At 32.0% G+C, this 27,953-nt stretch overlaps 2 protein-coding genes across 2 annotated transcripts in view; both read right to left on the bottom strand.

The window, feature by feature from the left end:
• LOC145306225 (uncharacterized) overlaps window positions 1-27,953 on the bottom strand; it is a 116,720-nt gene that overhangs the window by 48,106 nt on the left and 40,661 nt on the right. The gene's annotated exons all lie outside the window — the stretch shown is intronic.
• LOC145306235 (uncharacterized) lies at window positions 1,693-27,953 on the bottom strand. The gene is made up of 2 exons (XM_080148276.1): window positions 27,189-27,953; window positions 1,693-6,064 (listed from the first exon to the last, which is right to left on the bottom strand). Exons 1-2 carry the CDS (start codon window positions 27,610-27,612, stop codon window positions 4,620-4,622), a joined length of 1,869 nt encoding a protein of 622 aa, XP_080004402.1. The 5' UTR covers window positions 27,613-27,953; the 3' UTR covers window positions 1,693-4,619.

The following is a 27,953-nucleotide window of genomic DNA, read 5'->3' as shown; positions in this document are numbered from 1 at the left end:
TCATATGAGACATCTAAAACGATGGCCTCCAAAAAGATTATCCCACTCTTTTACTTTGTTCGTGATACTTTTTCTTTATCTAACTTTTACTATAATTTAGCTAGAATAGTGGATTTTGCAGTTTTAAAATCGTTTAACCGATCCTAATGAATCTAGGACCAAACGGACGTCCTCATTCTGTTATTCGCATGTCCGTCTAAGAAAATTATCTAAAAACTCTAGTAAGGCTAGAAAATGGTTCTTTCAATTTTTGAACCGTCAAACTTAGCCTAATCAATCTAGGACTGTAGAATAAATGTTGTAAGTATAGATATATAATCCAGATGACAATCTGGATCCAGTGTTTGGGACCTTTTTCGTCTGCTAGTAAATTGCTTTCTGTTCTTTAGTACCGACTTGGCTGTGTTAATATTTTCAGCGCTATTGGCTGATTTTCAATGACCCAATTGAAAATCGGGACAGGGTCCACGGGGTGGGGACATAAAGTTATATAACCCCTTCCCCTCTATTGTTTTACTTTAATGATTTTCGGACTCTCCTGTCCGTCCGCCAGAGTAAGCTAACAAAAGGGCTAGAAGCATGACTCCATGAGTCTTACAGTTTAATCGCTAATCAATTTATGTCACTACCTTATCTAATCTAATTCTACAATAAGCATAAAAAATACGATATTTCCCACCAAAAAATTTCTGGACCAAAATTTAAATACGATGAGGGATACTCTAATTACTTTTATTATCATTTATTCACGAAACCTCTCAAATAGATTTTTTTTTTAAATTTCTCTACCATTTGTTGGAAATAAATGTTAAATGGAATATAAATGCTTCTAAAGAGGTAACAAGTAATTGAAAGGGTAAATTTTTCTAAAAGGTGATACAAATTAATGAAAATTACATTAAATAACAGCTTTTACGTTCCTAATTAAATTAGCACGTGAATGTGATGCAATATTTTTCACACTAAGTCTATTTCTACGTTAACTTTAACGACGTATTTAATTAAATATATCTTTCGCTTATTTTTCCCAGGAAAACGCAATATGTGTTCTATATCTCTTAGTCTTTAAGCAGCATTTTTTTGTAATTACTATAACCATAATGTCCAGAGGTAGCAAAGTTCGAATGACAAAATAATTTGCATTAATTATAATTTTAGTGCAAGACTAATTTATAAATTTTTCATCCCTTTAATGGAACCATAGTAGCAGAACCGACAAGATTAAAAAAGTAAAAGATTTTCGAAATTAAGTTTGCTTTAAAATCAACATTAGTATTCGGACAAATTTGAATTATTTAGTGGCTGTGCCTCCAAAAAATTGATCTGATCTTCTACTCGAATAACTTTGAGTGAAATATGATCTTAATCATGTTTGATTGACAAAAATAACGACTTTTCAACTATTTCAAATAATAAGAACGCTTGGTTGTATCGGGGAAAACATCTTTTCGGGAGGAAACACCTAATTTCTGTTTTAGCCAATAAATAAGTATAGATAACTACCTGGATCCCTATGTTGTGGACCTTTCGTCTGCTAGCAACTTGATTTCTGCTCTTTTGTAGAGACTTGGCTGTGAGAATATTCACGACGCAATTGGTTGATTTTCATAGACCCAATTATAATTATCATATACGGACTAACAAACTTAATTATAGAGTAGCTTTGCTAGATTAATATAAAAAAATACAAAATTCTCTATTACACTCTTTATTTTATCTAAGAATTTTCATCAAATAATACTTCTTATTTATTTCTAAACACTTTTGGATCAAGTAAAAAATTATAATAATAATCGTTACGTGGATTATTAAGTAATGATTTAAAAATTTCTTTAAATATGATATTTTTTTTAATACTTGGTATTGTTTTAATATGGTTGAACTAGAAATATTTGAGCTACATAAACGCATGCTTTTTATATATAAACACATTTACGCAATAAAAAAATCTTTTTTAATATTTATAGACTCTGGTAGTAATTTAAAAAAATAAGAAATATAACACATACAATAATAATATATCTAATTCACAATATAATCCACAATATATGCTAAGTAAAGAAGAGAGAGAGATATAATATATGTAGAATAAAGATAGCACTTATGCCAACTTACAACTGAGCATATTAAACCTGTTTTCAAACAAAATAAATTTGTACAATTTCAATTATTACAAGGGGAAAACCAGTTTTGATCTGCAGTGTACATAAAAAAATACAAAATGGCCGCCCCCAAGACCATATCAAAATGGCGGCCACGTGGTTAGTTCAGTTCATGATACACAAAACAATGTGGCGCAAATAATTTGAATAAAAATAAAAAAAACGGTAACAAGACTCAGTCAAAAAATAAATTTAGTTTGTGTGTGCGCGCCAGGTAGACACAGGGGGGTTTCAGTACAAAACACACATAGAGGGATTAGAGAGTGGGATTCGTTATACATACATTTCTATAAAATAATAATTATATATATCAAATTCACTACTAAATAAACATATATATATTAAAATAGTTATCATTACAACATGACACAAGAGAGCATTAGTTTCAATATAACAAGCCAATACAAAAAGCATTACTTGCATATATGTGGAAAGTGTCCATTTTTCAGTCTAGATGCTAGAATATAAAAAATTTAAATTTGAACAATAACGACATCTAAATAGATAAATAAGAACTAATATTTCCCCTTATAAAAACTTCAAGTGCACAGTGATTGTAATATTTTAATTATAATTTATGGCAGCTTTAGTTAATGTTATGATAGGTATTTTTTCTTTTAAGTTTCTAAATAGGTCATGTTTTACATACGGTTTCCAAAAACAGGTTTAGCAAAGACTCAGATAAATAAAGCAATTTGTACAACAAATAAAAATAAAAAAAAGAAAGGTATAATATGATAATATAATATACTATAATAATTATAATAATAATATGCAGGTGTTTAATAACTAATGCCTATCCTTCCACAGCACATCATGTGAACAAAGTGTGTTGGTAAATATTTGTTCTTTATGCACATTAACATGTACATGTGCAAAATGAGAGTCTGTGTACACACATGTGCTTTATATATATGTATATAGCCACATATGCACACAATTATAGGTTGTGCACACATGTGCAGCACATGTGTGTTGTGTGCACACACAGAGTCACAATAAGGGGGGTCCTCAAAAATACAAAGCACAAGAATTTACAAGAAAGAGAGAGAAAAATATCAACAAAATACTTTCTGAGATAATCTTCAAACTATAAGCTTATACCTCTCTCAACGATTTCAATCTTTTTTTTGGTAAATGCCATGAAAAAATAAAAAAATAAAAAGGGCGATATATGTATATAATATATATATATTTAAATCTAAAAGTGAGAGACGTATAAACCAAATTTTTTTAGTTTCTTTTTTTTGTGTTTATTTTTTTGTTTTATACAGTTTTTTTTTAATTTTTAAGGTAACTTTGGTATTCTGTGGGGGTAAGAACATTTGGGGGAGGACCATACTTATAATGTTATAGCTAGGCATAAACAAATCTTCAGACGTGGCACAAAAATAACAAGTATCCTAACATTAATAAAGCTAACAATATATATTTTGAATATATATGAAGAGCTCAAAAGGCAACCAAACAGCCAAAATACTCAAACTCTGACTTTGAGTAAATATTTTTAATCATGGTTAACCTTGCTTTGGTTTGATTTTTACAATTTTGAACTTGTTATTTATGAGCCACAGCCCTGACATAATATAATAATATAATATGGTGTAAACAGTGAAGCTCTACGCAGTTGGTTCTACCACAAATAATACAGTAATCATAATAATAAGTATAATCACACACTAAAACAATTATAAATATATAAATTGAAAAAATAGATATATATAGTTTTAATAATGTACCAAAACAGGTCTTTTTGCTGATGATTATATTTGAATATGTAAAAAAAATTTAAAGAATGTGTCTGCTATTAACACTATAACTTCTATATATTTGATATATATGTATTTTTGATAACTTTAATTAAAGAAATACTTTAAAATTACTATAGAATCTACATATGGTCAAAAAAGGAAGAATAGATTCTTCAACTGTCTGTAATAATGGTAAAAAATGTTATTATTGAGTATGTTTTTGCTTTAGATTGCAATGACACATTCTATATATATAAGATCATTTCTAAAACAGTCCTAATAAAAAAGCCAACAAGATCTCAGCCTTTTCACAATAAAATCTCTTTTTAAAATTTGTAGGTAATTATATAATTAGACTAAGTTAAATACCTACTTCGTATATGCACATAAATATATAAAAATTCTTATATACATTACATAAATGATATAAAGTTGCAATCTATATAAATTTTGTTCATGAGAGGCTCGAAAGTTTTTTGGTATATAAAGTTTGGTTAAGTAAAGACTCAAGCCCTCATTGCATTGGGGGAAAAATAAATACTATAGGCCAAGATAATGTTTTTAACATTTTTTATAAAGACTGTCAGCGCATTTTTTTGTTTTATTTGGAACAATATCCTTTCTGGGAAAACCAGAAAAAGCGATTGGTGTTTCTTTCTGCACTTTTTATGCTTTTTTTTCGTTTATTTCTTCAAGTCTCATAGTATCAATGGTTGACAAATGATAAGAAATCTCGCTGAATTGGCTTGCCTACATCGTGGTGCAGAGAAGAGAAGGCAGAGTGGATTTTATCCGAGGTCAGCTCGACGTCGGGTGAGCCGTTGCGCCGCAGACACGCCAGGATGTCATCCGTGTTGTTGGTGTCGGTCAGCGTATTCAGCGAGGCCGACAGAGAGGCCAGCGAGGTGGCCAGTGAGAAGGACTGGGCCAGGCTGCTGCTGGATGTTGTGTTGATATGCTGTTGGTGGGAGTTGCTATTGCTTACATTGTTTCCACAGCCATTGTTGGTCATTGTTGTTGTTGTGTTGTTGCTGAAACTATTGCTGGCGGCAGGGATGCCGAGATCGATGCTGGCAGAGCGCGGCGTGTTCGGAGAGTGCGGCTTTGATATGGCAACTGACGAGTTGTTGTGATGGTTGTGGTGGCCATTGCTGTGGAAATGCTGGTTGATGTTATTGTGGTAGCTGCTCACAGAGCTCCCATTGCTGCTGCATGTGTCGCCTGCGGCTCCAGGGGAGCTGTCCAGGCTGCCCAGAACCTTGCCGAGCTCGTTCCATATTCCAGTACCGCCGAGCCCGCCGTTGGAGGCTGCAAATCCGCTCAAAGAATGGGCAGAATCATGGTATGGCGGGGAGTGACCGATACCAGAGTCGTGTGAATCACTGCATCCCCACAGGGCGGAGCCGATGCTGATTTCGCGGCTCTTGCCACCGAAGCCATTACTGCTGGGACCATCGTTGAGAAGACCGTGCAATGAAAGGTGATCCAGGCCGGAGTTTCCGTTCAGCAGGCTGGACCCGCTGCCATTGGAACTATTGCTGCTGAGCTTGTTGATCAGAATGTTGTCTGTAGACAGCATGCCGCACAGAGCGGACGAGTTTGACCCGCCGCTTGACGAGGAACTAAATGCAGAATTGGAGTTGAAATTAGAATTGGCAGTGTTGGTTGGCATATCTCCATCCAGCAGGTCTCCACAGCCGTCGTACAGTCCAGCCCCGGTGCGCAGGGCAATGTGTGACTCAATTTCCTTGCGGGCAGTGTCTACGTTCTCGGGTAGGCCGGTCACCTCAAACACCGGCTCCTTGTCGCGGGACGGCGTCACAATGTAAGTGTGTGTCTGCTGTTGGATACGCTTGATGGTGGCACCTTTGGGACCCACAACTAGGCCGACAACGCGGTAGGGCACGCGTACCTGAATAGTCGTCTGGCCGGGGGTGTTTGCCACCATCTGGCCGAAGGCAAGTGTGGAGTTGATGTTGTTCTTGCGCGACGCGCGAATCTGAGAGAAGTGGTCAGCCGCTGACAAAATTTCGCGTTTGGCCAGGTTGACGTCCTCCTTGCGGCCGGTGACAACAAAAACGGGCTCCTCGCCGCGGACTGGAGTCTTGATGTAGGTGTTGGTCTTGGCACGTAGGGCTTTGATCTTGCAACCTGAAAAAAATTAATATAAATAATTTGAAATAAAAAACTAAATAACTATAATGAAATTTAACTTATGAATCATTTTTTTTCAATGCAAGAGATAAAATTCTTTGAAGATAGTAGGGGACATTTTTACTAAGTTGGAGGTAAACCTTGATTTTAAAAATATTTTGATGAGTCATTTGTATTTTAGGATTTTTTTTGTATTGTGTACTCTTATTCTATTTGAATAGATTAAAAGTGTGGTTCCAAAATTTAGCCTTCAGCCTTGTGTCACATTTAATATTTGCTTTTTATACCAAAGCCAGCTTATCAAATGACACTTTTATATCTCCCTGCCTCTCGTTTTTTCACAACCCCCCCCCCCCCCCAGTATATCTTTCTGATTATAAATTTAATTTTGAGGTGTAGCATGATAAATTAATCATAGAAGTGATTAGTTTGCTTTTATGTCAAACATATTTGTTTTTCTATTAAAGCCTTATCATTTATATTGATACTATTTACAAATAATGATTCTACATATCGATATTGATTATTATATTGATCTATTTTTGCTAGTATAGAAATATAATAATTAACAAAAGGGGGAAATGTTTGTACTGTTAAATTAAAATTCTATGTTACATTGAAATGTTGAAATTATAGTGAGGCTAATTATTATGGATTATGCTAAATTTAAAGATTAATTTCACCTTGCAATGCTATCATATTACCTACTTACCAACTCTACTAACACAGGTTAAATTTAAGACTTTAGAATTGAGTAATTAAAAAGTACAGAATGAAATGAGACTGTTTTTAATGAAGTCCAAACTTAAGTTGATTGACTTCCCCTCTGAGTACATACCAGTTAGACATAGAAAGAGGTCTATAACCTTATTTTGGCTAAATCTAGTTAGCAAAGAATATATTTTCCACCCCTCTCTTCCATTAAAGTCTAGAAAGGTATTATATTATATATATATGTATATATATTTTGTTTAAGGGAGGGGAGATTGTATTCCAACCAACCCTCACAGAGGCTTTCTATTCTCAACTCAGAGGTTCAATGTCCTCTGAGAAGCCTAGGGGAGACTATACATGTATAGTATATATTAAATAGATATATATTATATTCTGGAGGGTTTTCTTATTTACAGAGTTAAGCTATACTTTAAATGTCTTTAATTTTCAAAAGGGTCCTAATTTTCATTTAGAAATTAAAAAATTTTAACCCAAACCCCAATACTCTTCTGATAATTAGACTGTCATAGATTCTGGCTTCTTTGATATTACGGGTAAAATAAAATAGTTTGTCTTTTAATTAATAAATTCAATTCTAGTTTGATTTTTAATATAAAATCCTTAAACATGTTAACAATTATATGCTTCAAAATTGCTTATTCTTGTTTTATTTGCAAGTTAGCAATATGGGAAAGAGGGAGCGCGAGAACAAGAGGAACTTAGCAGGGAGGGGGGGAAATTGGGCTGTTCATACACAAGTCCCTAAAGTTTTATAATAACGTTTCCTTATTCGTTGGCTCAACAACTTTGGGGACCGAAGTTAATTTGGATTGGTTGGATCATTAAGTTGAATGTTCAAACGTTTCAACGACTAATTGTAATCTACAGAAGGATTAATTTTATGTACCATCATTGTGGATGTACATCAATATATTGGCCATTGTCTTATCCCTTTAGATGCCTGGGAGCTTAGACAGTGTGGTGGTGTGTGTACAGAGAGTATAGTAGAAAAAGATATATTAGAGTTATTCAGTTTTACACTACTACTACCACACACACAAAACTACATGCAGATTTACATTTTCTAATTTGTCCACGGATATGTATATGAGAAATTATGAGTTTAATTTCTACTTTGTTGGCCCAAGAAGACCTATCATATAAAACTTTTAATTTAGAACCAAATGAAAAATTGTTATTTAGAATTGTTATACACTTCTCTGGATACAACTTGCTATACTTTCTACACACAGGGGTAACGGCAAAGAAAAATGGAATATAGGAAGGAAAAAATGAGGAAATGTACATAAATTATTTTCCTAGGGTGGGTGGGGAAAGATGTTAAAAGGAAAGGTATAGTTGATGGATTACTTTTTTTCGCGTACACACACACACACAAACATAAATAATACTAAGTATTCTATTCTAATGGATCTAAGTATTAATAATACTATGTACTATTTTCCCTATTTATTTACATATTATCAAGGTATTGCTCTTGATATTTAATCAGAATCTCAGAAAGGTATCAAAGAGAGAGGGCAGTTTATTACACTGGTCCTCAAAGTCTTATAATATCGCCTTTTATTCGTTAGCTTTGGGGACTTTATTGAATTTTGATTGGTTTGTTCATTAAATTGAGTGTTCAAACGTTTCATTATTAAGGATGTACATCAAATTATCGGCTATTGTCTTATCCCTTTAGATCCCTGTCCCAGATGAATGGGTAGGTATGTATGGGTAAGCAAAGTATGTTGTAAATATAAAATATGTATGTGCACATTTTTTCTCTGCGTCAATAAATAGTAAATACATACAACAACTCAATTTTCCTTTATTCTATTTACAAGAAATAACTAATAAGTAAACAGAAAGCTATGAATGTTTGTTGTTCATAAATTTTTTTTGGCAAGGCATTGTTTTCCTTAATTATTTGCATTATTACAACTTTTCTTGAATGAAATGAACTAGTTGCAGTTTAAGTTACATAAGGTGATATTTCAAAATAGAATTCTAATTTGAGATACAGTAACTTTGGTCTTCTAGAATTCAAGAAAAATCTATTTTTGCGATGTTTAGGTATGGAAAAAACCAAAGATAAACATGTACATTTTTATGAAAATGGTTGTTTCCAAGGGGGATTCTAGCTGGCCAAGGTAAAAGAGTCTATTTAAGTGTACATAACTGACCCATTCTCCGGCATTGCATTGTGTTGCACAACTAAATGCAAAAGTTGGTCCTTTATGTGCAATCAAGGGGTAGCTTCAGGATGGGGGTAACTACAGGGATGAAATATTGGGGGGCTAATGCCCAAGAAAGAGATAATCAATTACAAAAAAAACTTTATCTTGGAAAAAAAACCACACAAAAATGAGATGTTTCATTAGCTGGGTCTTAAAAAGTGCTCTTAATTGAGTGAGGCTTCTTAAAAATATCCTATTTCATTAATTCTTTGCTTTTTTAAAGTAATTTTGTCCCCATCAATGATAACACACAAATATAAAATGCATTTTAAACTCTGTGGTGCAGCTTAGCCTAGGCTGATGCTGCTTTTGGGGAGGGGGGCGGGAGCAGTGGTAGTTGCTGGGATTGACCTAAATTCTATTCTCAAAAAAAAGGCAATTATGAACCATTTTATTTTTATTCTAGTTTTTGGTAATTAGAAAATAAACAACAAAAGATCTGTTAATCTTTTTATGAAGAAAATTATTAACAAAAAGGTTTAACTAATACTGTGTTTTAATCAAACATGCATTGTAAACAAAACTGTAGGATCTCATTTTTAAAATGCTTTTAAATTTGTCTATACCTAATGGATTAATAATTTCTTTTTAAAAAAACCTTCAAAAAGTTTCATCCTAAATGGGAGGATTTTTCTATTTCAATTATTAACAATAAGGAAAATCTAATTTAATATTTTATAATAAAATTATTTTTACCATCTTTTATATAATGCAAAAAAAATAGTTTTCCCCAGCCGTACTATGAACATTGAAGCAGCAAAAAGCAATGCATATACATAAAAGACATGCCTTCAACATAGATACAAGGATGACAACAGCCATATGTAGCAAAGCCAAACAGATGAATTAGAGAATGTACAGTGGAATTTATACAAGGTTATAGAAGCATTTGTAATGAATAACATTTCCCAAAATTCTTAAAAAGCAGACAAAGAAGACTTCTTGCAGATGCGAATATCATGCTTTTGCTTCCTATTTAATTTAGCTAAAGACAGACATTTGGAATTATTGAGTAGCTTCGGTACTAAAAAGTTGTGTGAGGGCTTAGTAACTGCTGCGGAGCAAAGAATTGAGGACGCCGGGTGTATGTATATACTTGGGGGAGGGGGAAGGGGATGGCATGACGTGGGATGGAGTGCATGACGACAATTATATGGAAATGTAGTTGTGGAGGGGGGGGGGTGTTCTAATGTGCCGGCTTATGCAGAAAGAAACTTTTGGGGCAGAGGGGGTGGGAAGGGGGGGAATTGCAAATGGGGAAATTTTGCAAACTTATTAAGACGAGGAAATGTAAAAATGGGAAGGGAAAGCGTAGTAGAGTTTATACAAAATATGGATATTTACCAAAGTATTTACTTAAGGAAAAAGATACACTTTTTTTTAAAATGTTTATATTAAAATAAAATTGAAGGTGCAAATTTTAAGATTGCCTTTATTTCATTATATACCTACATATTTGACAACAAAACTGTGTTTATGACATCAGATTAGGTATAATTTTGTCAAATTTACAGTTAGAAAACCATATAATGCCAGAAACACAGTATTTTTAATTTTGCTAGTTGTTAAAAGCGCTAAATACCCATTGGAACACCACTTAGCATAATAAAGGGTTTAGAAGAGTAAGGAGTGAATAATACATGGGGGGGGGGGGGGATGTACAAAGTAGGTTGAGTGCAAATATCTTGACTTGAATTCCATCCCATGCTCAATGCTCATCTCTTCTCTGAAGGTGGTTCCTGTCGTATTTTAATTCCATGGTGCCATTATTGAATTTATGCCTAACCCTTTTTTAATTCCTGCTGTGACAGCTTAGTTTTTTTTATAAACCATCTCATGTATGTGTCTGTGTCAGGAGGGGGTATTCATGTGTTGTTTGTTTACATTTATTCAAAACAAAATCAATCCACAAGTCTGTTGTATAATTAACCTTTAGATTTTTTTTGGAGTTATTATAAAAGGCCAAAAATTGTAGGCATAAATAATGAAATATATTTATAGAAAATGGGGGTCAGATAATGTTAAAATCCAGACAATTGTTTATGGGTCTAGACCCTTGTACATATCAGCAACACAGTACAATACATTGTATAACCAATTAATTTTGAATCAAGTGTATTTCAGCATCCACTGGGATGTGTTCAGCTACACTTGCACATAAATTCCATTTGCTTATTTGTTTATATTTGTATTTGAAATAATGAGTAGATGTTGTACGTGTGTTATTATGTGTAGATATTAAATCTATCTAAATGCAAATGTTGCAAATACTTTGCATGTCCCACTTACATATAATACACAGACTAACACACACACACACACACACAGAAAACAATGACTACAACAGTCAAACAGTAATAAATAACCAGACACACAACTCCTAACACTAACTTTCAGACTCACACATCCACACTAAAATGCACCCTAAATGCATAAGTTCGCAAGTGCAAAATATCATTGAAAAATTGCAACATGAAAATGAAGAAGATTTGCACCTCTTTCTCTCCATTTCTTTTTGAAGTTTCACAAAGCCGCAGAACAACATTTCTTCAGCCGTCTCGGACAAATTTTTTAATTGCCAATTTCGCGCATAATGCCGCACATCTTTATATCCCAAATCTCAGCTTTCATATCCATGATTACAGTACACATAAACACACATAGAAATATTTTGTTTCTGTTTATGTTTGCAAAAAGTGAAGTTCAATCAACTCAAGCTAGACATAGGCCATTTATACCCCCCCCCCGCTATAGTACCCCCTCCCCATGATATCATGGCACACCTGAAATTGAGTTCTACTTAAGCTTATTAAAGACAGACAGACATCCTTTCACGCAAAAAAAAAGATTTTAAAGTGCAGTGCCCTTGTATTAAACAGTTCATTAAGAAATCTTAAAATAGTAATTGCTTGTTTTTGCTTCAAATATGGAATTTTAGCTTTTTCCCTCTATTTTCTTCGAAAATCTTTTAAATGACTTTTATTTGTTATTTTATTCAGAATAAAAATATTAAGAGTAGGTAAAGAGGATAATCAAATACAAAATATCAATATCAGAAGATTAAGGTATAGTTATTTCTCACATCGTATTATAAACAGCTTTCCGCGGATATAAAATGTCAATTATAAAATTAAAACCAGTTTTTTAACCCCGATATGCCGAGGGCAAAGACTAGAAAAAAAACTGGTTTTAATCTTATGATTGTATATTTTGATATTCGTAGAAAACTGTATATAATTTCGTATGGATGAGAAACGGTTCTAACCCACCGGATATTAATCGGTTTCGAATGAATACGAGAAAAAATATTAAAAAGTAGGTAAAAAGGGAGGGAGAGATTTGGGAATACGGGGGCATAAACAGGTTTATTATCTTTAACTGGCTTTCTCTCTCGGAGACATGCTTTCTCTCCCCACTACACACACACACACACACATTTTGTATACCTCCCGGAGGTAAACAGAGGAGAAGTTCGCATTTTGTGGGAAGACAATCTACGCATTTATAGGGAAGGTAGATCAGACAGAGTATTAAGACGGGGGGGGGGGGGGGGGGAGTAGTATAGACTTATACAAGTTGATGGGAATTGTCGGGAGGAGGGCTAGACTGCTATGTCAGGTTAAATAGAAAAGATAGGGGGGGGGGACTATAGGGACCCTTTTTCCGGGTGGAAACAAGGTGTGGAATATTATTACTATTATAATACACCATTAAAGTAAAAATTTTTTTTTTTTGAGACAATTTTTAACCAATCATTAGCAATAAAAATAATTTTTTAGAACAATAAAGAAACGGCTGATATTCGCAAGTTTCTTAAGTTAGACAGACAGTCTGCTGCTTGTTTTATCAATAATTTTGGGGGTTTAATATGTTTTAAGACAATATTTCAATGTATTCAATTCTTGTATTTTTTTATAGCTTCATGAAAATTATAAAGATCTGCTGACTATATGGTTTTCTGAAGTGTCATTGTTGTTTTAATAAATCAATACATTTTTATATATTTATTATTGGTTAAACTGTAGTCTAATGGTAAGAAAACAGCTGACTTTTTTTACAACATGAGTGCAAAAACCAGGCAAGAGTTGAGAAAAAATCTCAACACACACACATTTTAGATATATATCATATACATAAATTTTAGAGAGCCCGGGGGGGGGGGAGGAAGGGGGGGTGGCCACAATTTTCAGTCAAGTCTAGTCGTTGGAGAGACATCTCTCCCATAACTTTACCACTCCCCTTTAGAAGCCTCTCAATAGGGAATGGGGTAAACCGGTAAGTTGAAGAAGAGTAAGCAAAAAAGAGGGGAAAATGTGTATTTCGTATTTTCTGCACATCAATGAAGAAAGCTAGAATGTGAAATGAGGAGCCTAGCGCGTTTAAAGGGAAAGGTTAAAAAATTGAGGGGATATATCAGCCGGCAAAAATTACATACATATACTGCTTTATCAATAAAAATTAGCATTTTAAATAGAGCTTTAAAAATTGTATATAGGGGTATACCTAGTGCAAAGTTTCATGAAAATGTTAATTGTAGGTATATATTTCAGGATTAAATAAATACAAAAAATATTTTAAGACATTTTTTTATGAAAAAAAACATATTTAGCACTGTAGTAAATTCTGCATTATGAATCATGAATCCATGAAAAAAGTACAAAAGTCTGGCCAGCACTCCAGCTAAACTTTCAAGGAGGATGGATAGAAGTGGAGTAAAGTACATTTTATCTATAGACAGAGACATAATAAAGGATTTCTTTGAAAAACAGACAATCAAAGATTATTAAAAGATTTACAGTTTTCTCAAAATCTTGTTCTATTCTTAAGGGATACCTATAGCATGTAATAAAACTTTTTTTTTAATGTTGGGGAGGGGTTGTTACTCCACACCTCTTCTTATAGCCACAGGTTTAAGTAATAACAAATAAAAGAATTATCTTAATTATCCTTAATAAATCTGATATCACATTATAGGTAAAAAAACCTCTATTTTATTTTTGACTGGTAGAAAAATTGGAGGTATAGTCATAAAAAACCGTTACCATAATAGTCTAATGGATATTTATCCCAATCCTAGAATATCACTATAGCAAATCCTTAACATATTCTAATACACGTGAGTTAGCTAATTTTCTTGGATTTAAAACTTTTTTGCATAATAATTTTTATTAACAACCTTGAAACTAAATAAATTAAACATACGTTATCGAAATATGAATCTAATAGTTATGTAAAAATGTATTTTATAACTTATCAAATTTAATTAAAAATACTATTTATATTTGATAAAGGATTTAATTTGATAATATAACTTGCTTTATTATGGACTGCTTATCATATTTGTATTTTATATTGATATAGATATTAATAACAAGGACTGGAATGTCCAAAAGTACATACAACATAAATAAAAGCGGTAAAAAGCAATCAATAAACAGTTTGACTGCCCATGTTATAGAAAGAAATATGCCATGACTTTAGTAAAAAAAGTGACTTCAACTTTTGTTTAAATATATCTGGCAAGTTAAACAGTAGCTGCGATTTTGAAAATGAACATTATAAATAATTTATAACTATTAAATGACAAACTATACATGACCTCTTAACTAAAATCCATCAAAGAAATATTTAAGTACATATTGGCGTTTCCGGTTGTAATAAATGCTTACTTATATCGTATAGGGGAGGAGGGTTTAAAGGCATATGGGAAAGAATTTTTTAATCTCAAATATTTAAAGGAGAAAATTGGACTTTGATGAGTCGATTTAAATGTCTGGGAAAAGTTTTTTTTTTATTTGTTGGTGCATTTTAACAGTAGACATAGAAATTTAAATATTTGTTTATTCTAAATTCAAGTTAGTTGAATGGCTATGAAAACTCGCACCAATTATTTCCTTTCTCTTTTAAACAAATCACGAGATATTTAAGTTGTTAAGTAGGTATTTTTGAGACAATCAACTATTTAATGTGAGTTACAAACAGATTTTTTTATTTTTTGGTGGATTATTTAACTATGAAATGTGTAAATGTTGAAAGAAAACATTTATCTAATTAACATAAGGTTTCTATTTTACAAATAAATGTGCCCATATGTTTGGAAACAAACATCAACAATAAGGTTACGTATTTACAGAGGGGTTGGGAGGTAACATTTATCAAAGGGTTAAATAATGGGGTAGAAACGACGGGGCACAAAAAATTCCTTTTTTACTTCCCGTCGAGTTTCTTCTTAGGGGCAGCACAATTCATCTTTCAATTCACCTCGCCAGAAAAAAAAACACATAAAAAACGCCTCACAAATGAGATTTCATTTAGATTTCGTGGGGGGGGGGGGAAGGAAAGGGGGGAGATGCCAAGCGCAAGGTGCAAAAAATGTTTTGAACCCTTTAAAGGTGAACCCTAACACACACACACACACACACACACACACACACACATCACGAAGTCACTTTAAATGAAAATGTGCTTGAAACATAAAAGTCAATGTATGTGTTTGTTTAACTATCTCTCCATGTACCCAAAAGTGGGATGTTTTTTACTATAAATACGCACATATGGTACCTAGATAAACATAAACAAAAAAGGAGTTACAGGGGGATTAGGGTTCGAGTTCCTTTAAAATCATAAGATTAAATTTCAGGTTGTTAGCTATTTAACACCCCTTCTAAAGTTCATTGAAAATAAACAATAAGAAACCCATTATTATGTATTTCAAAATTCTTTGAAATGTAATTCTAATTTCTTCATCTTTGAAGAGCTTTTTAATTTTACTTTGATAGTTAAATTTAAGTTTTAAGAAATTTTAAATTTTTGAAACTCATAATTATAAAGAAACTCCTTTCACCCCATAAAAAGTATTAAAATCTTGCAAGGGGGGCATTAAAAATGATTTTTCTATTGGGTCAATGACTCCAGGCTTTTTTTTCTACCCCCCTTCGCTCCATCCCCTTTTTTGTATCTGTAGTGAAAACATAATGTCTACGACATATATTAATATACATATGTATAGGTATACAGGGATGGGAGGGAGGGGACAAATGAGAATAAAGAAAACCACCCCAACAATATTATTCATGAATTTTTAACTTTATTAGCTTGATAATATTATGTCAAAAGAATTAAAATACATTTTAATCTTTCATTAACTTTCCACAAAATAGTTTTTATCTAATAAAGTAGAGAATTTATTATTAAAATTTTAGAAGATAATTTAACATCCAGTGTGCTATCCTTGCATTCCTGAGTATAGGTATATATATATTATAAATACATACGCCACACAAAACTATCATAGAGAAACTTTAAATATGACCTCCACTCACCCTCCCCCCCCCCCCTCCCCATCTGTTTTTAAGTATTACCCACATATGAGTGTGTGTGTGTAGTTATACTATTTCCAGGTGCGCTTATAACTTTCTGTGTATATATGTACTCATACATATTCAAACACATATGTACATACTCAAATAAGAAATCACTCTAAAAAAATAATGGAAATTTGTAAAGTGGTAGTTTTAAATTTATATTTCTAAGAATTAAAAGTAAGGAAATAATATTGTTTTTAAAGCAAACAATTTTTTTCTTCTTTTTTTTATATATTTTTTAGAGTCAAAAGTCCCAGTAAGGAAGATATAAAATAATGCGCGACTTTCATAAACCACCCCCTCCCCTCCCCCCTTACGTTAATTTATTCAACTTTGGAGGATACATACATACATATAACTTTTAACACCTTGGGACAAAAATCTTGTGGTTAAAGATCTAGGAATGGTTTTAACATCAGAATTAATTATATACATAATATTTTCATGAATAAAAACATTTGAATATGATCTTAAAGAAAATATAAAATATTATTTTTTCTTTGAAATTATATTTATAGAATTAAACATAACTCTTCAAAATATAGAAAATACAAAATAATGTTCGGAGAAAAATATATAAAAATATTTTTAATTTCATCCAAGTACTTAAAAAAATAAAATCTTTTTAATTGAAAAAAAAAATGATTCGAAGGTTTAATATAGGTAAAGGTACGCTACAAAAAAGTTGCCAGGCGACCTTGTTATCTAAAATTATAATACAAAGACTATTGATTAAACTCAGGGAAGAAAGGGTCATTGCCGTTATAAAAAAATTAAGAATTCCTACACTAATACTAATAAACATTTACAAGCTACCAAGGTATACATACACATTGGAGGCTAAATAATACTTTATTGATCATTGTCCTATCCCTGAAATGTGTTGCTAAGTATAATTGTATAAAGATGAAAATATTGAATATTAGCAAGCACACAAAAGTGAGGTTTTTGCTCCCAGACAAGGAAAATGACTTCTGTTCTAAAAAACTTTTTAACGCATAAAACTGGATAACAAAACCCACAGAAGCAGCCGCCAGTGAGTAAGCAATCATAGAAAAGCCGCTTTATTTTTAGACATTTTTTCATTTGGCAGATCTATATAAAACAATGAACTGCCGTTCTAAAATATGCGATTGGCCTTATTAAAAACAGCGTCCAGAAATTATTTTTGATAATTGATATCCCTATTTTTGGTGTAAGAAAAAGGTTGTCACAAGAAATCACTTAATAATGACGCAAATATTGGACCTTAACTTGCAATTTTAACAGCAAAAACTTAAGCAGGTCGTGCGCTCCAGTAATTTAACTTTTTTTGCGAATACTCTAAAATAGTTTTTTTGTAAGCAAAGAAAATTAATGTTGGATGTATTAAACAAAAATGGACAAATTTGTTCTAGTTTCATCTAAATTGATTTTACAAAGAAATTATCCTGTACTTTTTGTGAGATAAAAAGAGAAAAACACAACATTGACCTTAAAAATTAGCAGATTCTCTCCCCTCCTTTCTTTTTAATTCCACCCACACTTTTGCAATACTGAAAACATACACAAAGACAAATTCTAATCTTGAACTTTGTGGAATTCGCGCGAAATTTAGATACACTTTTTGTCCCATGCCAAAGAAAGCTCTTTTTGTTTGAAAAATATCTTTTGTCTTGTTATTCCTATCTATAGCTTAGCCTAAAAAAGCTTTTAAAAATCAAATATTCATTGATTTTTTTCTGTGCAAAAGAATGAATTTTTCAATAAATGACCTTGTGTTTCATTTACTGATAATTTCAGAATTAGCTTCTACTGCAAATTTTAACATATAGATAGAATTAGGGGGGAGCTAGACACCCCCTCAACATACCCACCGCGACGCCCCAAAACATAACATATGCATTTAAATTAAAGCTTTAATAAATAGAAAGTCAAATTTCTGTAAAATTAAAATTTCCATTGAAGTATACTTCAATACATATATACTTAACATAATAAGAATTAAGTGCGTCATTGAATTAAAATAAAACAAATGTAAATTCAAATTATCATTTTTCATTAGTACTTTTTGACTTTTGAATAAAACTAGAATAATTTTCTAGAAGTTCAAATCTTGGGTAAACTTAAGAGATACAGTTTATTCTATGAGTCACTAAAGTTTTGACCGTATTAAAAGAAAATGTGTAATAGAATATATGTTTTCAATGTATGAAAATACTCAAGAATAGAAAAATAGGGGTTTCCCCATAGTTCATGACAAATAATATGAATGACAAACAATAAAATTGAAAATATTAAAGATAAATCGGCATAAAAATATCTTTTTCTTATCTCCAAACAGTTCTGATTCATAAAAGAGATTCAAAATATTAATTTTATATTTAAAGAAGACTTATTTTAATTTCATATGAAATGAATGTAATAAAAAGTACAGCACATATTTATTTTTATATCTCTTCCTAAGCCAAAAAAAACTTATGAAATCTGATAGCCTTATATTGTCCACCTGCCATCTATAGAGTACACTAACCCTAGCAACCTTCATTATTCTAAATATTGATTTAAACCCTATAGGCCTCCAGTACAATATTACAAGATAAGGGACATATGCCTTGTTTTAAATCCCCCCTTCCCCCTCCTATTTAATTTTACATCCTTCTTTATGGGATGATGCCTTCTGCCTTGCACCTTTCATTGAAGCATAGCACCTGCCATATTCTATCCTAACATATACACACTAATCATAAAATAATAAAAGCAATGCCCCCTCCCCCCCCCCCCCATTAATCCCCTTACTAGAATTCTACATCAAACAAATAAACAAATCCCCCCCCCCCCCCATGAACATATGTATATGTATATTATTGATTTAATAGGAAATCCGCCATGCCTCCCTCCTATTTAAACTACAAAAGAAATATAAAAAATAATCAATAGTTTTATTCATGATAATCAATATATGGAAAAATATATCTTATTCATACCAAATGTTGAATTTTGTTTTTTAACAGATTTTTAAAATTAATTAAAATTTGAATAATGTTTCACATTTTCTATAAAAACCAGTCATTAAAATACATACAGCAAAGACAATGAGACATCAATTTATAAACTAGGAGAAAAAATACTGTACATTGCTTTTGTTAAAAAAAAAGGAAAAAATAGTTTTGGGGGACAATTAAGATGTCTGATGATAAAAAATAAAAAAATGACAAAAGGTTTGAATATGATAGGTATGCAGGTTTCAATCTCTTTTGTCCTGTTTATTCCTCCCCCCCCCCCCGCTTTATATTATTTGTCCCATTCACGCCTTCCAGTTTAAATCCAGACTTTATTTAATTTTTTTAATGTTTTTTTTCTGTAAATTAATTTCTGAAAAAAAGTAATATTCAGAGCAAAAAAAGAGAAATAATTCCTAATTTTATACTTTTTCAATCAGAATTCCAATTATAAAAAATACAAAAAGTGTGTTTTTGAATGATTAGAAACATTTCATAGAATAAAAAATAATTAATAAGATAGAATTTTCAACATGGCATAAAGAAAATTGGCATGTTTTTTTTTATAAAATTGAAAAAAAAATTTTATAATTGAATAATTTTTTTTTACAATTTTGATATCATTTAACATAATATCAAAAAAAATATTTTTATTATATCAAATTATCAAGAAATGACATGATTTACATTATTAATAATAAAAATGGAATCTGAGAATATTATATTTTCAGCTCATGTTGACCTCTATTAATCTATCTTAATACGAGAACATGACCTTAAACCTGCCAAAAAATTAATATCACAGGTATAACATATTAAAATATTAATAAATTCTTGGACCGGCCTCCCCCCCCCCCCCAATCTTTAACCCTATCATATACCAGATGTTGTCCCCTTTTATATGTTGCCGCCCACATTTGAAATGGTCCTATTTATATGATTTACTAATCACTATCACCTTTCCCTCCCTTTCCTTATTATCCCCCCCCCCTTCCAAACCCTTTAAAATGACCATCACCTCCCCCCCTCCCTTTTTATAATTCCATCTACATATAAATAAAGTAGATTTTACAATTATTGCTGCCCCTCCCCCCTATACCCTATAAACTCTAAATTAATCCTATATCCCAATGATATCAAATTATTCCTGGTCACATGGCAAATGGATAAATAAATGGTGATTTTCAATCATCTTTCTGGGTTATTGGTCTGTGGCTGGTTACCAAATGGCTTATCTTGATCTTTTTAAAGGGATAAATAGTATACTTAAGCAGATTAAACATGATTACCACTTTTGTTTTTAAATTGTTACATTGTAAATTTTCATGCCTTTATTATTTTATATTGACCCCTGTTCTTAACCCTCTTAAATGTCATCTATCTACCCCCCCCCCCCTCGACAAAGAATTTAACAACACGCCCCATGAATAAGGATTAACACCCTCTAAACACACAAGAGTTAACAAACATAGGTGAACTACAGCCTAGCTAGACACTTCACACAATTCTAATCATTTTCATTTTGTTGTGATAAATTTCATTTCCTTCTTTATATAATAACAATGCCTTTAAGCCGGATCTCTTTATGCTTATACCTTTTCCAAAACAATACATTATCCCCCCTATCTAAAAAATATCCTTTCTACTTAAAGATATTCTCTCTTTAAATCTATTCATTAAGCCCTTTCTGTGGTTTTATATTTCAAGTGAACACTAATTGCTAAAACCATTGAAATCATTAAGATTAATAATAAGAATGACATCTATAAAACATAAATAGATTTGCTACATCTTTAAATATATTTATATGTGTCTAAAGATAGAATTTTTATATATATCTATATAAAAAGAGTCTTTTAAGTTTAGAAAAAAGCTTATTGAACTAAATGCTATCATAATATTTTATCTCCACTTTGAAACATGAGATGATATTCTTCTATCTGTTGTTTAACATTTTAAGCTTATTCAGCAATAGATAAATTTAGTTTAATGAATGGTTACACAAATTTTAGATCTTTTATATCAATTTAATAAAAAAGTTGTTATCAATTTCTTGAAAATTCACAAAAAAAAATTTGAAATCTAATTTTTAGAGCAATGGAAATACTTTTAATGGCTATTCATTGCCCAGTTAAAGACAAGGATAGATCAAGGGACTAATATAATAAACTCATACTTTTGCCTTTGATAACTGAGACGTCTTTGGAGGGGAGGTTGTAGGTAAATTTAACCCTCCCTATCCTGACAAATGAGATAAATTAATAATAATAACAAATTTAATTTTGTTTGTATGAGTGACTAATCTTATTAATGTGGACTTTTTTCATGAAATTTGATCTGCTCCATTCCCGCATCCGGCCTTCTGTGTAGGTTTGTTTGTGTGTCTGTCAGTGTTGTGTGTGTCTGTCTGTGTATGTGTGTATTCTAATCTGATGTATAAAAACATAAACAAGAACACCAAAGTTGTGTTTTGGGTCGCATTAGAGTTGTTAGCCCTACAGGAAAGCCTTTTCAATAATCCCCCCCAACTTCCCTCTTATCTAAGCTTTCCAAATGTAGTTAGGATATATGAACAAGTCTAAGATATAATTTAAAATTAGTTGCCACACTCAGGCCATAGTGCAATGTTAGAATGAATGTATTTGTCTCTCTGTATCTATGTGCTACTTTTCCTTAAACCAACTTTCTCATAAGGTCCAAAAATAAAGCCATGGGGGCCATTTTATAGGGGCTTCAATGTGGGGTTGGGGGGAGGGCTTCCATTAGCACCGGAAGTTGAGTCTAGATTAGGTTTGAGTTTACTTCGTTTGTTAGTAAGGGCCCAGGAGTGAGGGGGGGGTGGAGTTAGATCAACAAGGGCATAAGGTTGATCTCAAAATTATGATAAACATAGAAATTATATCTACACACAGATAGAGCGTCTTTCTCAAATCAGGAGAAAGTAACGTATTTTTATTCTATATAGGTATAAACACATGAAAAGCAAAAATTTTGGTTTATAATGTAATCAATTTAGACTTATCAAGATTTTTAAATTAATTGCTATTTAAATTGGTTACAAACGACATGTTTATCAATCCTTTTTAAGCATATAAATTGATAAGAAACAGATAACACAAAAAGTTTAAATTTACACTGAACAATGCTAGACATACAAAAAATAAAATTAATGACTGCCCAACTAACTTTTTATTTACATTTTTTTCATGACTTTTTAGGGCTTTTTTTAAGGTTTTTGTTTACAGGACTTAAAAATACATTTCAAGATATAAAAGAACAATAAAATATAGTTTAAAAGGCACCTAGAATGCACAGCAAATATGCTGAATTAAGATTTTTAATAAATTATGAAAATGACATACATACAAAGCTTTAAATGCGCTAGCACGCGCAATCCAAACCTTTTAGATAGCAAGAAAAGGAGATAGAAAGATAGTGAGAAAGAGAGAGAGAAACAGAGATGAACGCCCTGAGAAAGCCTAAGAAGATCAGAGTGTACATGAGAGCGTCGACATCGCCAGAAAGAGAGATACAAAAATAAAGAAAGGGGTAAAAATTGAAAGCCGGAAAGGAGGAGGGAATGGGTTCATAGAACCAAGACAATGGTTATAGGGGAAATGAAGAAAGGGGAGAGATAGTGAGAAAAATTAGGAATAGAGGGATAGTTTAATAGAGAAAATTTTAATCTTATCAAAAAAAATTTGATAATTCATACTAAATGACAAAGCTAAACAAATGCAAATAACACGTAATCTTAAACATCAATGAACCAAAATATTAGTTTGATTTTAATAAAATCATAGACATCTAATGCGATAAAAAATCAAAACAGTAAAAGAAATAATAAGCGCAGAATATCATTAGAATAAAATCATTTTTAAGACCATAAATATTATATGGAAGAATTTTTTTTATCAAAAACTACCAATCCTTTAAATCCTGACCAAAAGTTCAACGGCAGTGTACCAACGAAGGCAACGAACGACAAATACACAACAGATTTTTGCAGAAAAAAAGATTGATAAAAATTAATGAAAGCCGATTGTAATTGTCTACGAAATTTTTCTATTATAAAACAAGATTTTTAAATAGTTTTCCCGAAGTTTTTTTTTATGATGTTTATTAGTTAAAATATAATTTAAAGTCATAAAAATACCGCAAGACTGTTGGGGGTTTGAAAAAATTCAGTTTAAGAACGCGACTGAGCGTTGAGGCCTTTTTTAACTCTTGCATCAAACAAATTGTTGTTGGTTTTAGTCTGAGATTTTATGAAGAAAAAATATTAAAAGTTTTACATTATATAGAATTTTGGGGTAATCTAATAAATTGTTTTTTTTAACAAAATCTTAAACAGATTTTTAAACGTGCTTTTTTTGACTATGGGTCTTCTCTGAAAAGTTCAACTAGATAATATCTTTACATAGGAAACAAAAATCAAAAATCAAATGTCATAATTATTATAATTAAAAGAAAGTTTGAAATCAGACAAAAGTCATCACCCAAAGAAAAAGATGACTTGGTTCCCATGATAGAAAGCTGTTGTTGAAAAAAAGGGGGTGGTGTGGGGTGGGCCTGGGTGGGCAGCTGGTGGGGACATTGGTGGCGTGGATCATTGAACTTCTAGGGATCAACATTCATATTATTGTCAGAATCTCACTTTTAATTAAGGAAACGCGTTTTTAATCAATAATTAAGTTAAGGGTTAAGTTGGCTGTTAAACCACTAAACCAAATAAGAAAGTTCAATGTCATTTCAAGGATTGTTTAAGGCTATTTTTCTGCCACTTTTAATTAGAACCTTAGATACTAGATGCTTCAAGATTGTAAAAAAAATAGCAAATTATTTTTTTGTTTTTATACTTTCAATATTTTTATTAAGGGCACCACGCTTATAAATGATCAGATTGTGGAATCTTTAAAGCAATGTATGGAGTTAGAAACACGATTTGCAAAAACTGACAGCAAAGGCCCCTTCAGATTTTAATAACTGTACCAGTGCAGTGTACATAAACAAATTAAAAAATATTTTATGGGGGGTAAATTTTGGAAATCATTTTCCAGAATGTTTTCGAAACTGGTTCTCAGCTATACAAAAAAATCACGTATAACAGCGCATTACAGATATTTTCCACGCATATTAAAATAAAAATCAATATCAGTTTTGTTTCTTTTTTTCCTGAAACCTGTCTATAATACGATGCGATAAATAGCTATTATAAATCGCAACTGCTGAAAATTTAAATCTATACCAATCTAAAATTATTTTTGACCTTTTTGAAGAGAACCAAATAAACCTCTACTTGTACTTACAATATATGAGGAAAGAGACCAAAAAAAAGAGAAAATATAGATTCTTAGAAATGATGTAACTAGTAAATAACAAGGTACCATATTCTACTTAAATACTACTTTCTATCCTATCTAATCTTTTATTATGTGGCGTGCACAGGAATATTTCAAGGGTGTATAAGCCTTAGGGGGCGTTTACTCTGATATACACCCCCTGCCCCACGCCCAAATAATATTACGGCACATATTTGGCCTGGAAATAAGAAAACTTTTCAATCATTAATTGAAATAATAAATTTAATTTTCCATGAAAGATAAAAATTTGCAATATAAAAAGGGCTCGGCAATGGCGCGACAGCCACCTGTAAGCCTCAGATAAATCAACCTTTTTCAATTTTAAAAATCAGCTGAAAGTCCAAACCTGACCCAAATATGGCAATCCCTCTTTCCAAAGTTCAAAGAGCTTAAATGAGGCTTAAACATTCACAAATACAGCAGGTTTTAGTCTATATGTTACAGAAAAAAATTGTGTATCGTCAAAATCAATTCAAAACGAAAATAAATCACCCCTCATCATTATAGGTCAGTACAAAAATTGCAGTTAATACTGAAAATAAAACTCATGGTTTACTTTGCTGACTCAGTATAGAGTAGTACTAACTGCTACATTTCATAAACATTTCAGTTTTTACGTTATAACTCTATAAGAGGCCAAAGGCAAATTTAGTTACAAGTCTTACCATACAAATTAGCTTAATGTGTAAAAACGCAATTAAATGCAGAAAAATCCGCAGTTTAGATATGCATACAAGGAAAATCAAGATTTTTCTATTTTAACTCATTACACTTTTCCAAAAATCAATATGATTTGAACATATATTTAATCCTACTAATATGACTATTGACGTATTTTTCTTTGGAAATGAAAATGAATATTTTTTCTCTTGTGTACCTCATAATTAAGTTAAATCCCTCTCGCTGACCTAATTATTATTCTTCAAATATTTAGATTGTCTTATACATGTATATATAACTTTCTATGGATATGTATTTTTATATATATAAGTATACTCAAATATTAGATAAAAACGCTGATAAAAAGTGTTGCCGAAAATTTCGCTCTCCCTTGCTGCACTTAAAGGGAAGGATGGGGTGAAAAATAGAGTGTTTTTTAATGTGAGGACTACGAACATTTTTTGCCACCCTTTACTAAATCGAGGACAAATATGTATGTCATATTGAGTATTTTAAAATTAAAGACGCTTTTTACATACGTGGCTAAGCTGTTTTTTTTTAGTTTTTTTCTGCATTTGATTGTACCATTACCATAACCCTATCGAAAAAATTATGCAAAATAGTCATGCTTTTTATGTATGTGTCATTATAGTCCTTAGATGGTTTTTGGCGGTTTTCCTCTACGCCCCTGTAGGCTAAATACAAAGCCGCTTGACCAATTATACATTTTGAGTGGTCATTAAAAAAACAATGCTCATTCTTCTGTTTTTATTAATTTCTTTGGTATGCTGATAATAAGAATATATTTATAAAAAGGGGCGGAGCCCTAGAAAGTATAAAATATGTAGAATAGATAGATAGACAAACAGAATATTGAAGAAGGGTGAATTATGGTTTAAAATACATATAAAGAAGGGGTTGAATGGGGTTGGTTTGTGGGGGGAGGGGGTGGTTCTGGAATAAATCAATATCTTGAAGCAGGTATATATGTATATGGTATACATATCTCTCTCTATTTTAGTCAAAATATAATATTCCCTCCCTTTTTAAAGCAGGAATTTAGGGAGAAGCCAACGAAACAAAAATATTATTTAATAACTACCAACTTAACATTATATTGTCTTGTCTAGCTTATAACTTTTTGGGGAGGGGGGGGGGGGGGGGGTAGTTATCCTACATTTAACTATCCCTTCATCCAAACTATTTACTAAACCTTAAAACATTTACTATCTAGGAATATATATATCACAGGGGTGGAACTTTAAATCCCCCACCCCCTCCCCAAAACTTAGCACACCCCCCGGCATATAAATCGATTTCTTGATGGAAAGAAAATTACGTGGGGATTCTCACTTTTACTAAATTCCCTCACACCATCAAAAAGATATTAAATTAAAAAGCCCTCTAAAATGTAAATAAAACGTAAAGTAAACTTTAATGTCATTCATATAAACAATTTAACGATATTCCAAAACTTGTTAATCTTCTAGATATGCAAAAATCAACATCTATTATAACTATAATATTGTATATTCTGTTTATGAAGGTATGGTTTTAAAATCCCTGGACTATTCTTTCCAATTTAAATATTCAAATAAAAACGTAACCATCAGTTACACCTATACGTTTTATATAAATGGCCTAATAACACATATTAATATTTTTGTTCGACTTAAAAGTCATATACGTTTTTTTGCCTATTGAAGTGAATTAATTAAAAATATAAAATAGATTTGTAGAAAAATGCATTGGAATTTTGTTAAAATTGATGAAAATGTGATAAAAAGTTGACTTACCCTGTCTGCCGACAATTTCAGCCACGTGCTCAGACGTAGGTACAGGAACACACTCTGTCATATTCTGACTTTTACGGGTCTTCATTTCCTCCAGCTGGGCCAAAGTCGCGGCTGCCGAGTTAATATTAAGCGCGGCGGAGCCGCAATCACCGCCGAACCCGTTAAGGCTGCTGGAATCACCGCCGTTGGGACTGTGGGGGCCCATGCTGCCGAAGCCCAGGCTGTTGGAGCCGGCCGAGGCGAGGCTGCTCATCATGGAACTGGGAACATTGTCTAGCCCGAGCATGGACAGCTCGTAGGCCAGTTTCAGGGCACGGTTGTCCTCCATATCCTGGGCGGAGCTCCCGTTACCGCCTCCGCCCTGGAACCCGCCGCCGTGGATTCGCTCCAGGCTGAGGTTGGATTCATATAGACTAGCTGGCATCACAGAGGCTTGGCAAATCAAACAGTTTGATGAAATAGAAATGTATTCATATATCTCAAGAGCATGGGAGATTATTGAGTTACTTTTCTCTCCTCTGTACTTTAGATTAATTTTAAACAACTATCATTTATTAAATATAATAAAGTCTTTCTACTCTGTTTCTGTACAATAATAAACTTTGTATAAGAAAAGGTATAAAATTAAATGTGTAAATATAAATACTATATGAGTTTGTTTGTAAGCAGAGAGTGTTTAGTGTCCGCACTAGGATTACTATTTTAATTAGTCTCAGCTTGCTTAGCTTGGCTCTCTCTGTCTGTGACTGAGTAAGAGAGTTCAAA

This window comes from Acartia tonsa, chromosome 2 (genome assembly GCF_053477335.1).
Source record: "Acartia tonsa isolate MP-2025a chromosome 2, ASM5347733v1, whole genome shotgun sequence".
NCBI lineage: Eukaryota > Metazoa > Arthropoda > Copepoda > Calanoida > Acartiidae > Acartia > Acartia tonsa.
This window is presented reverse-complemented; position numbering and strand designations above follow the sequence as displayed.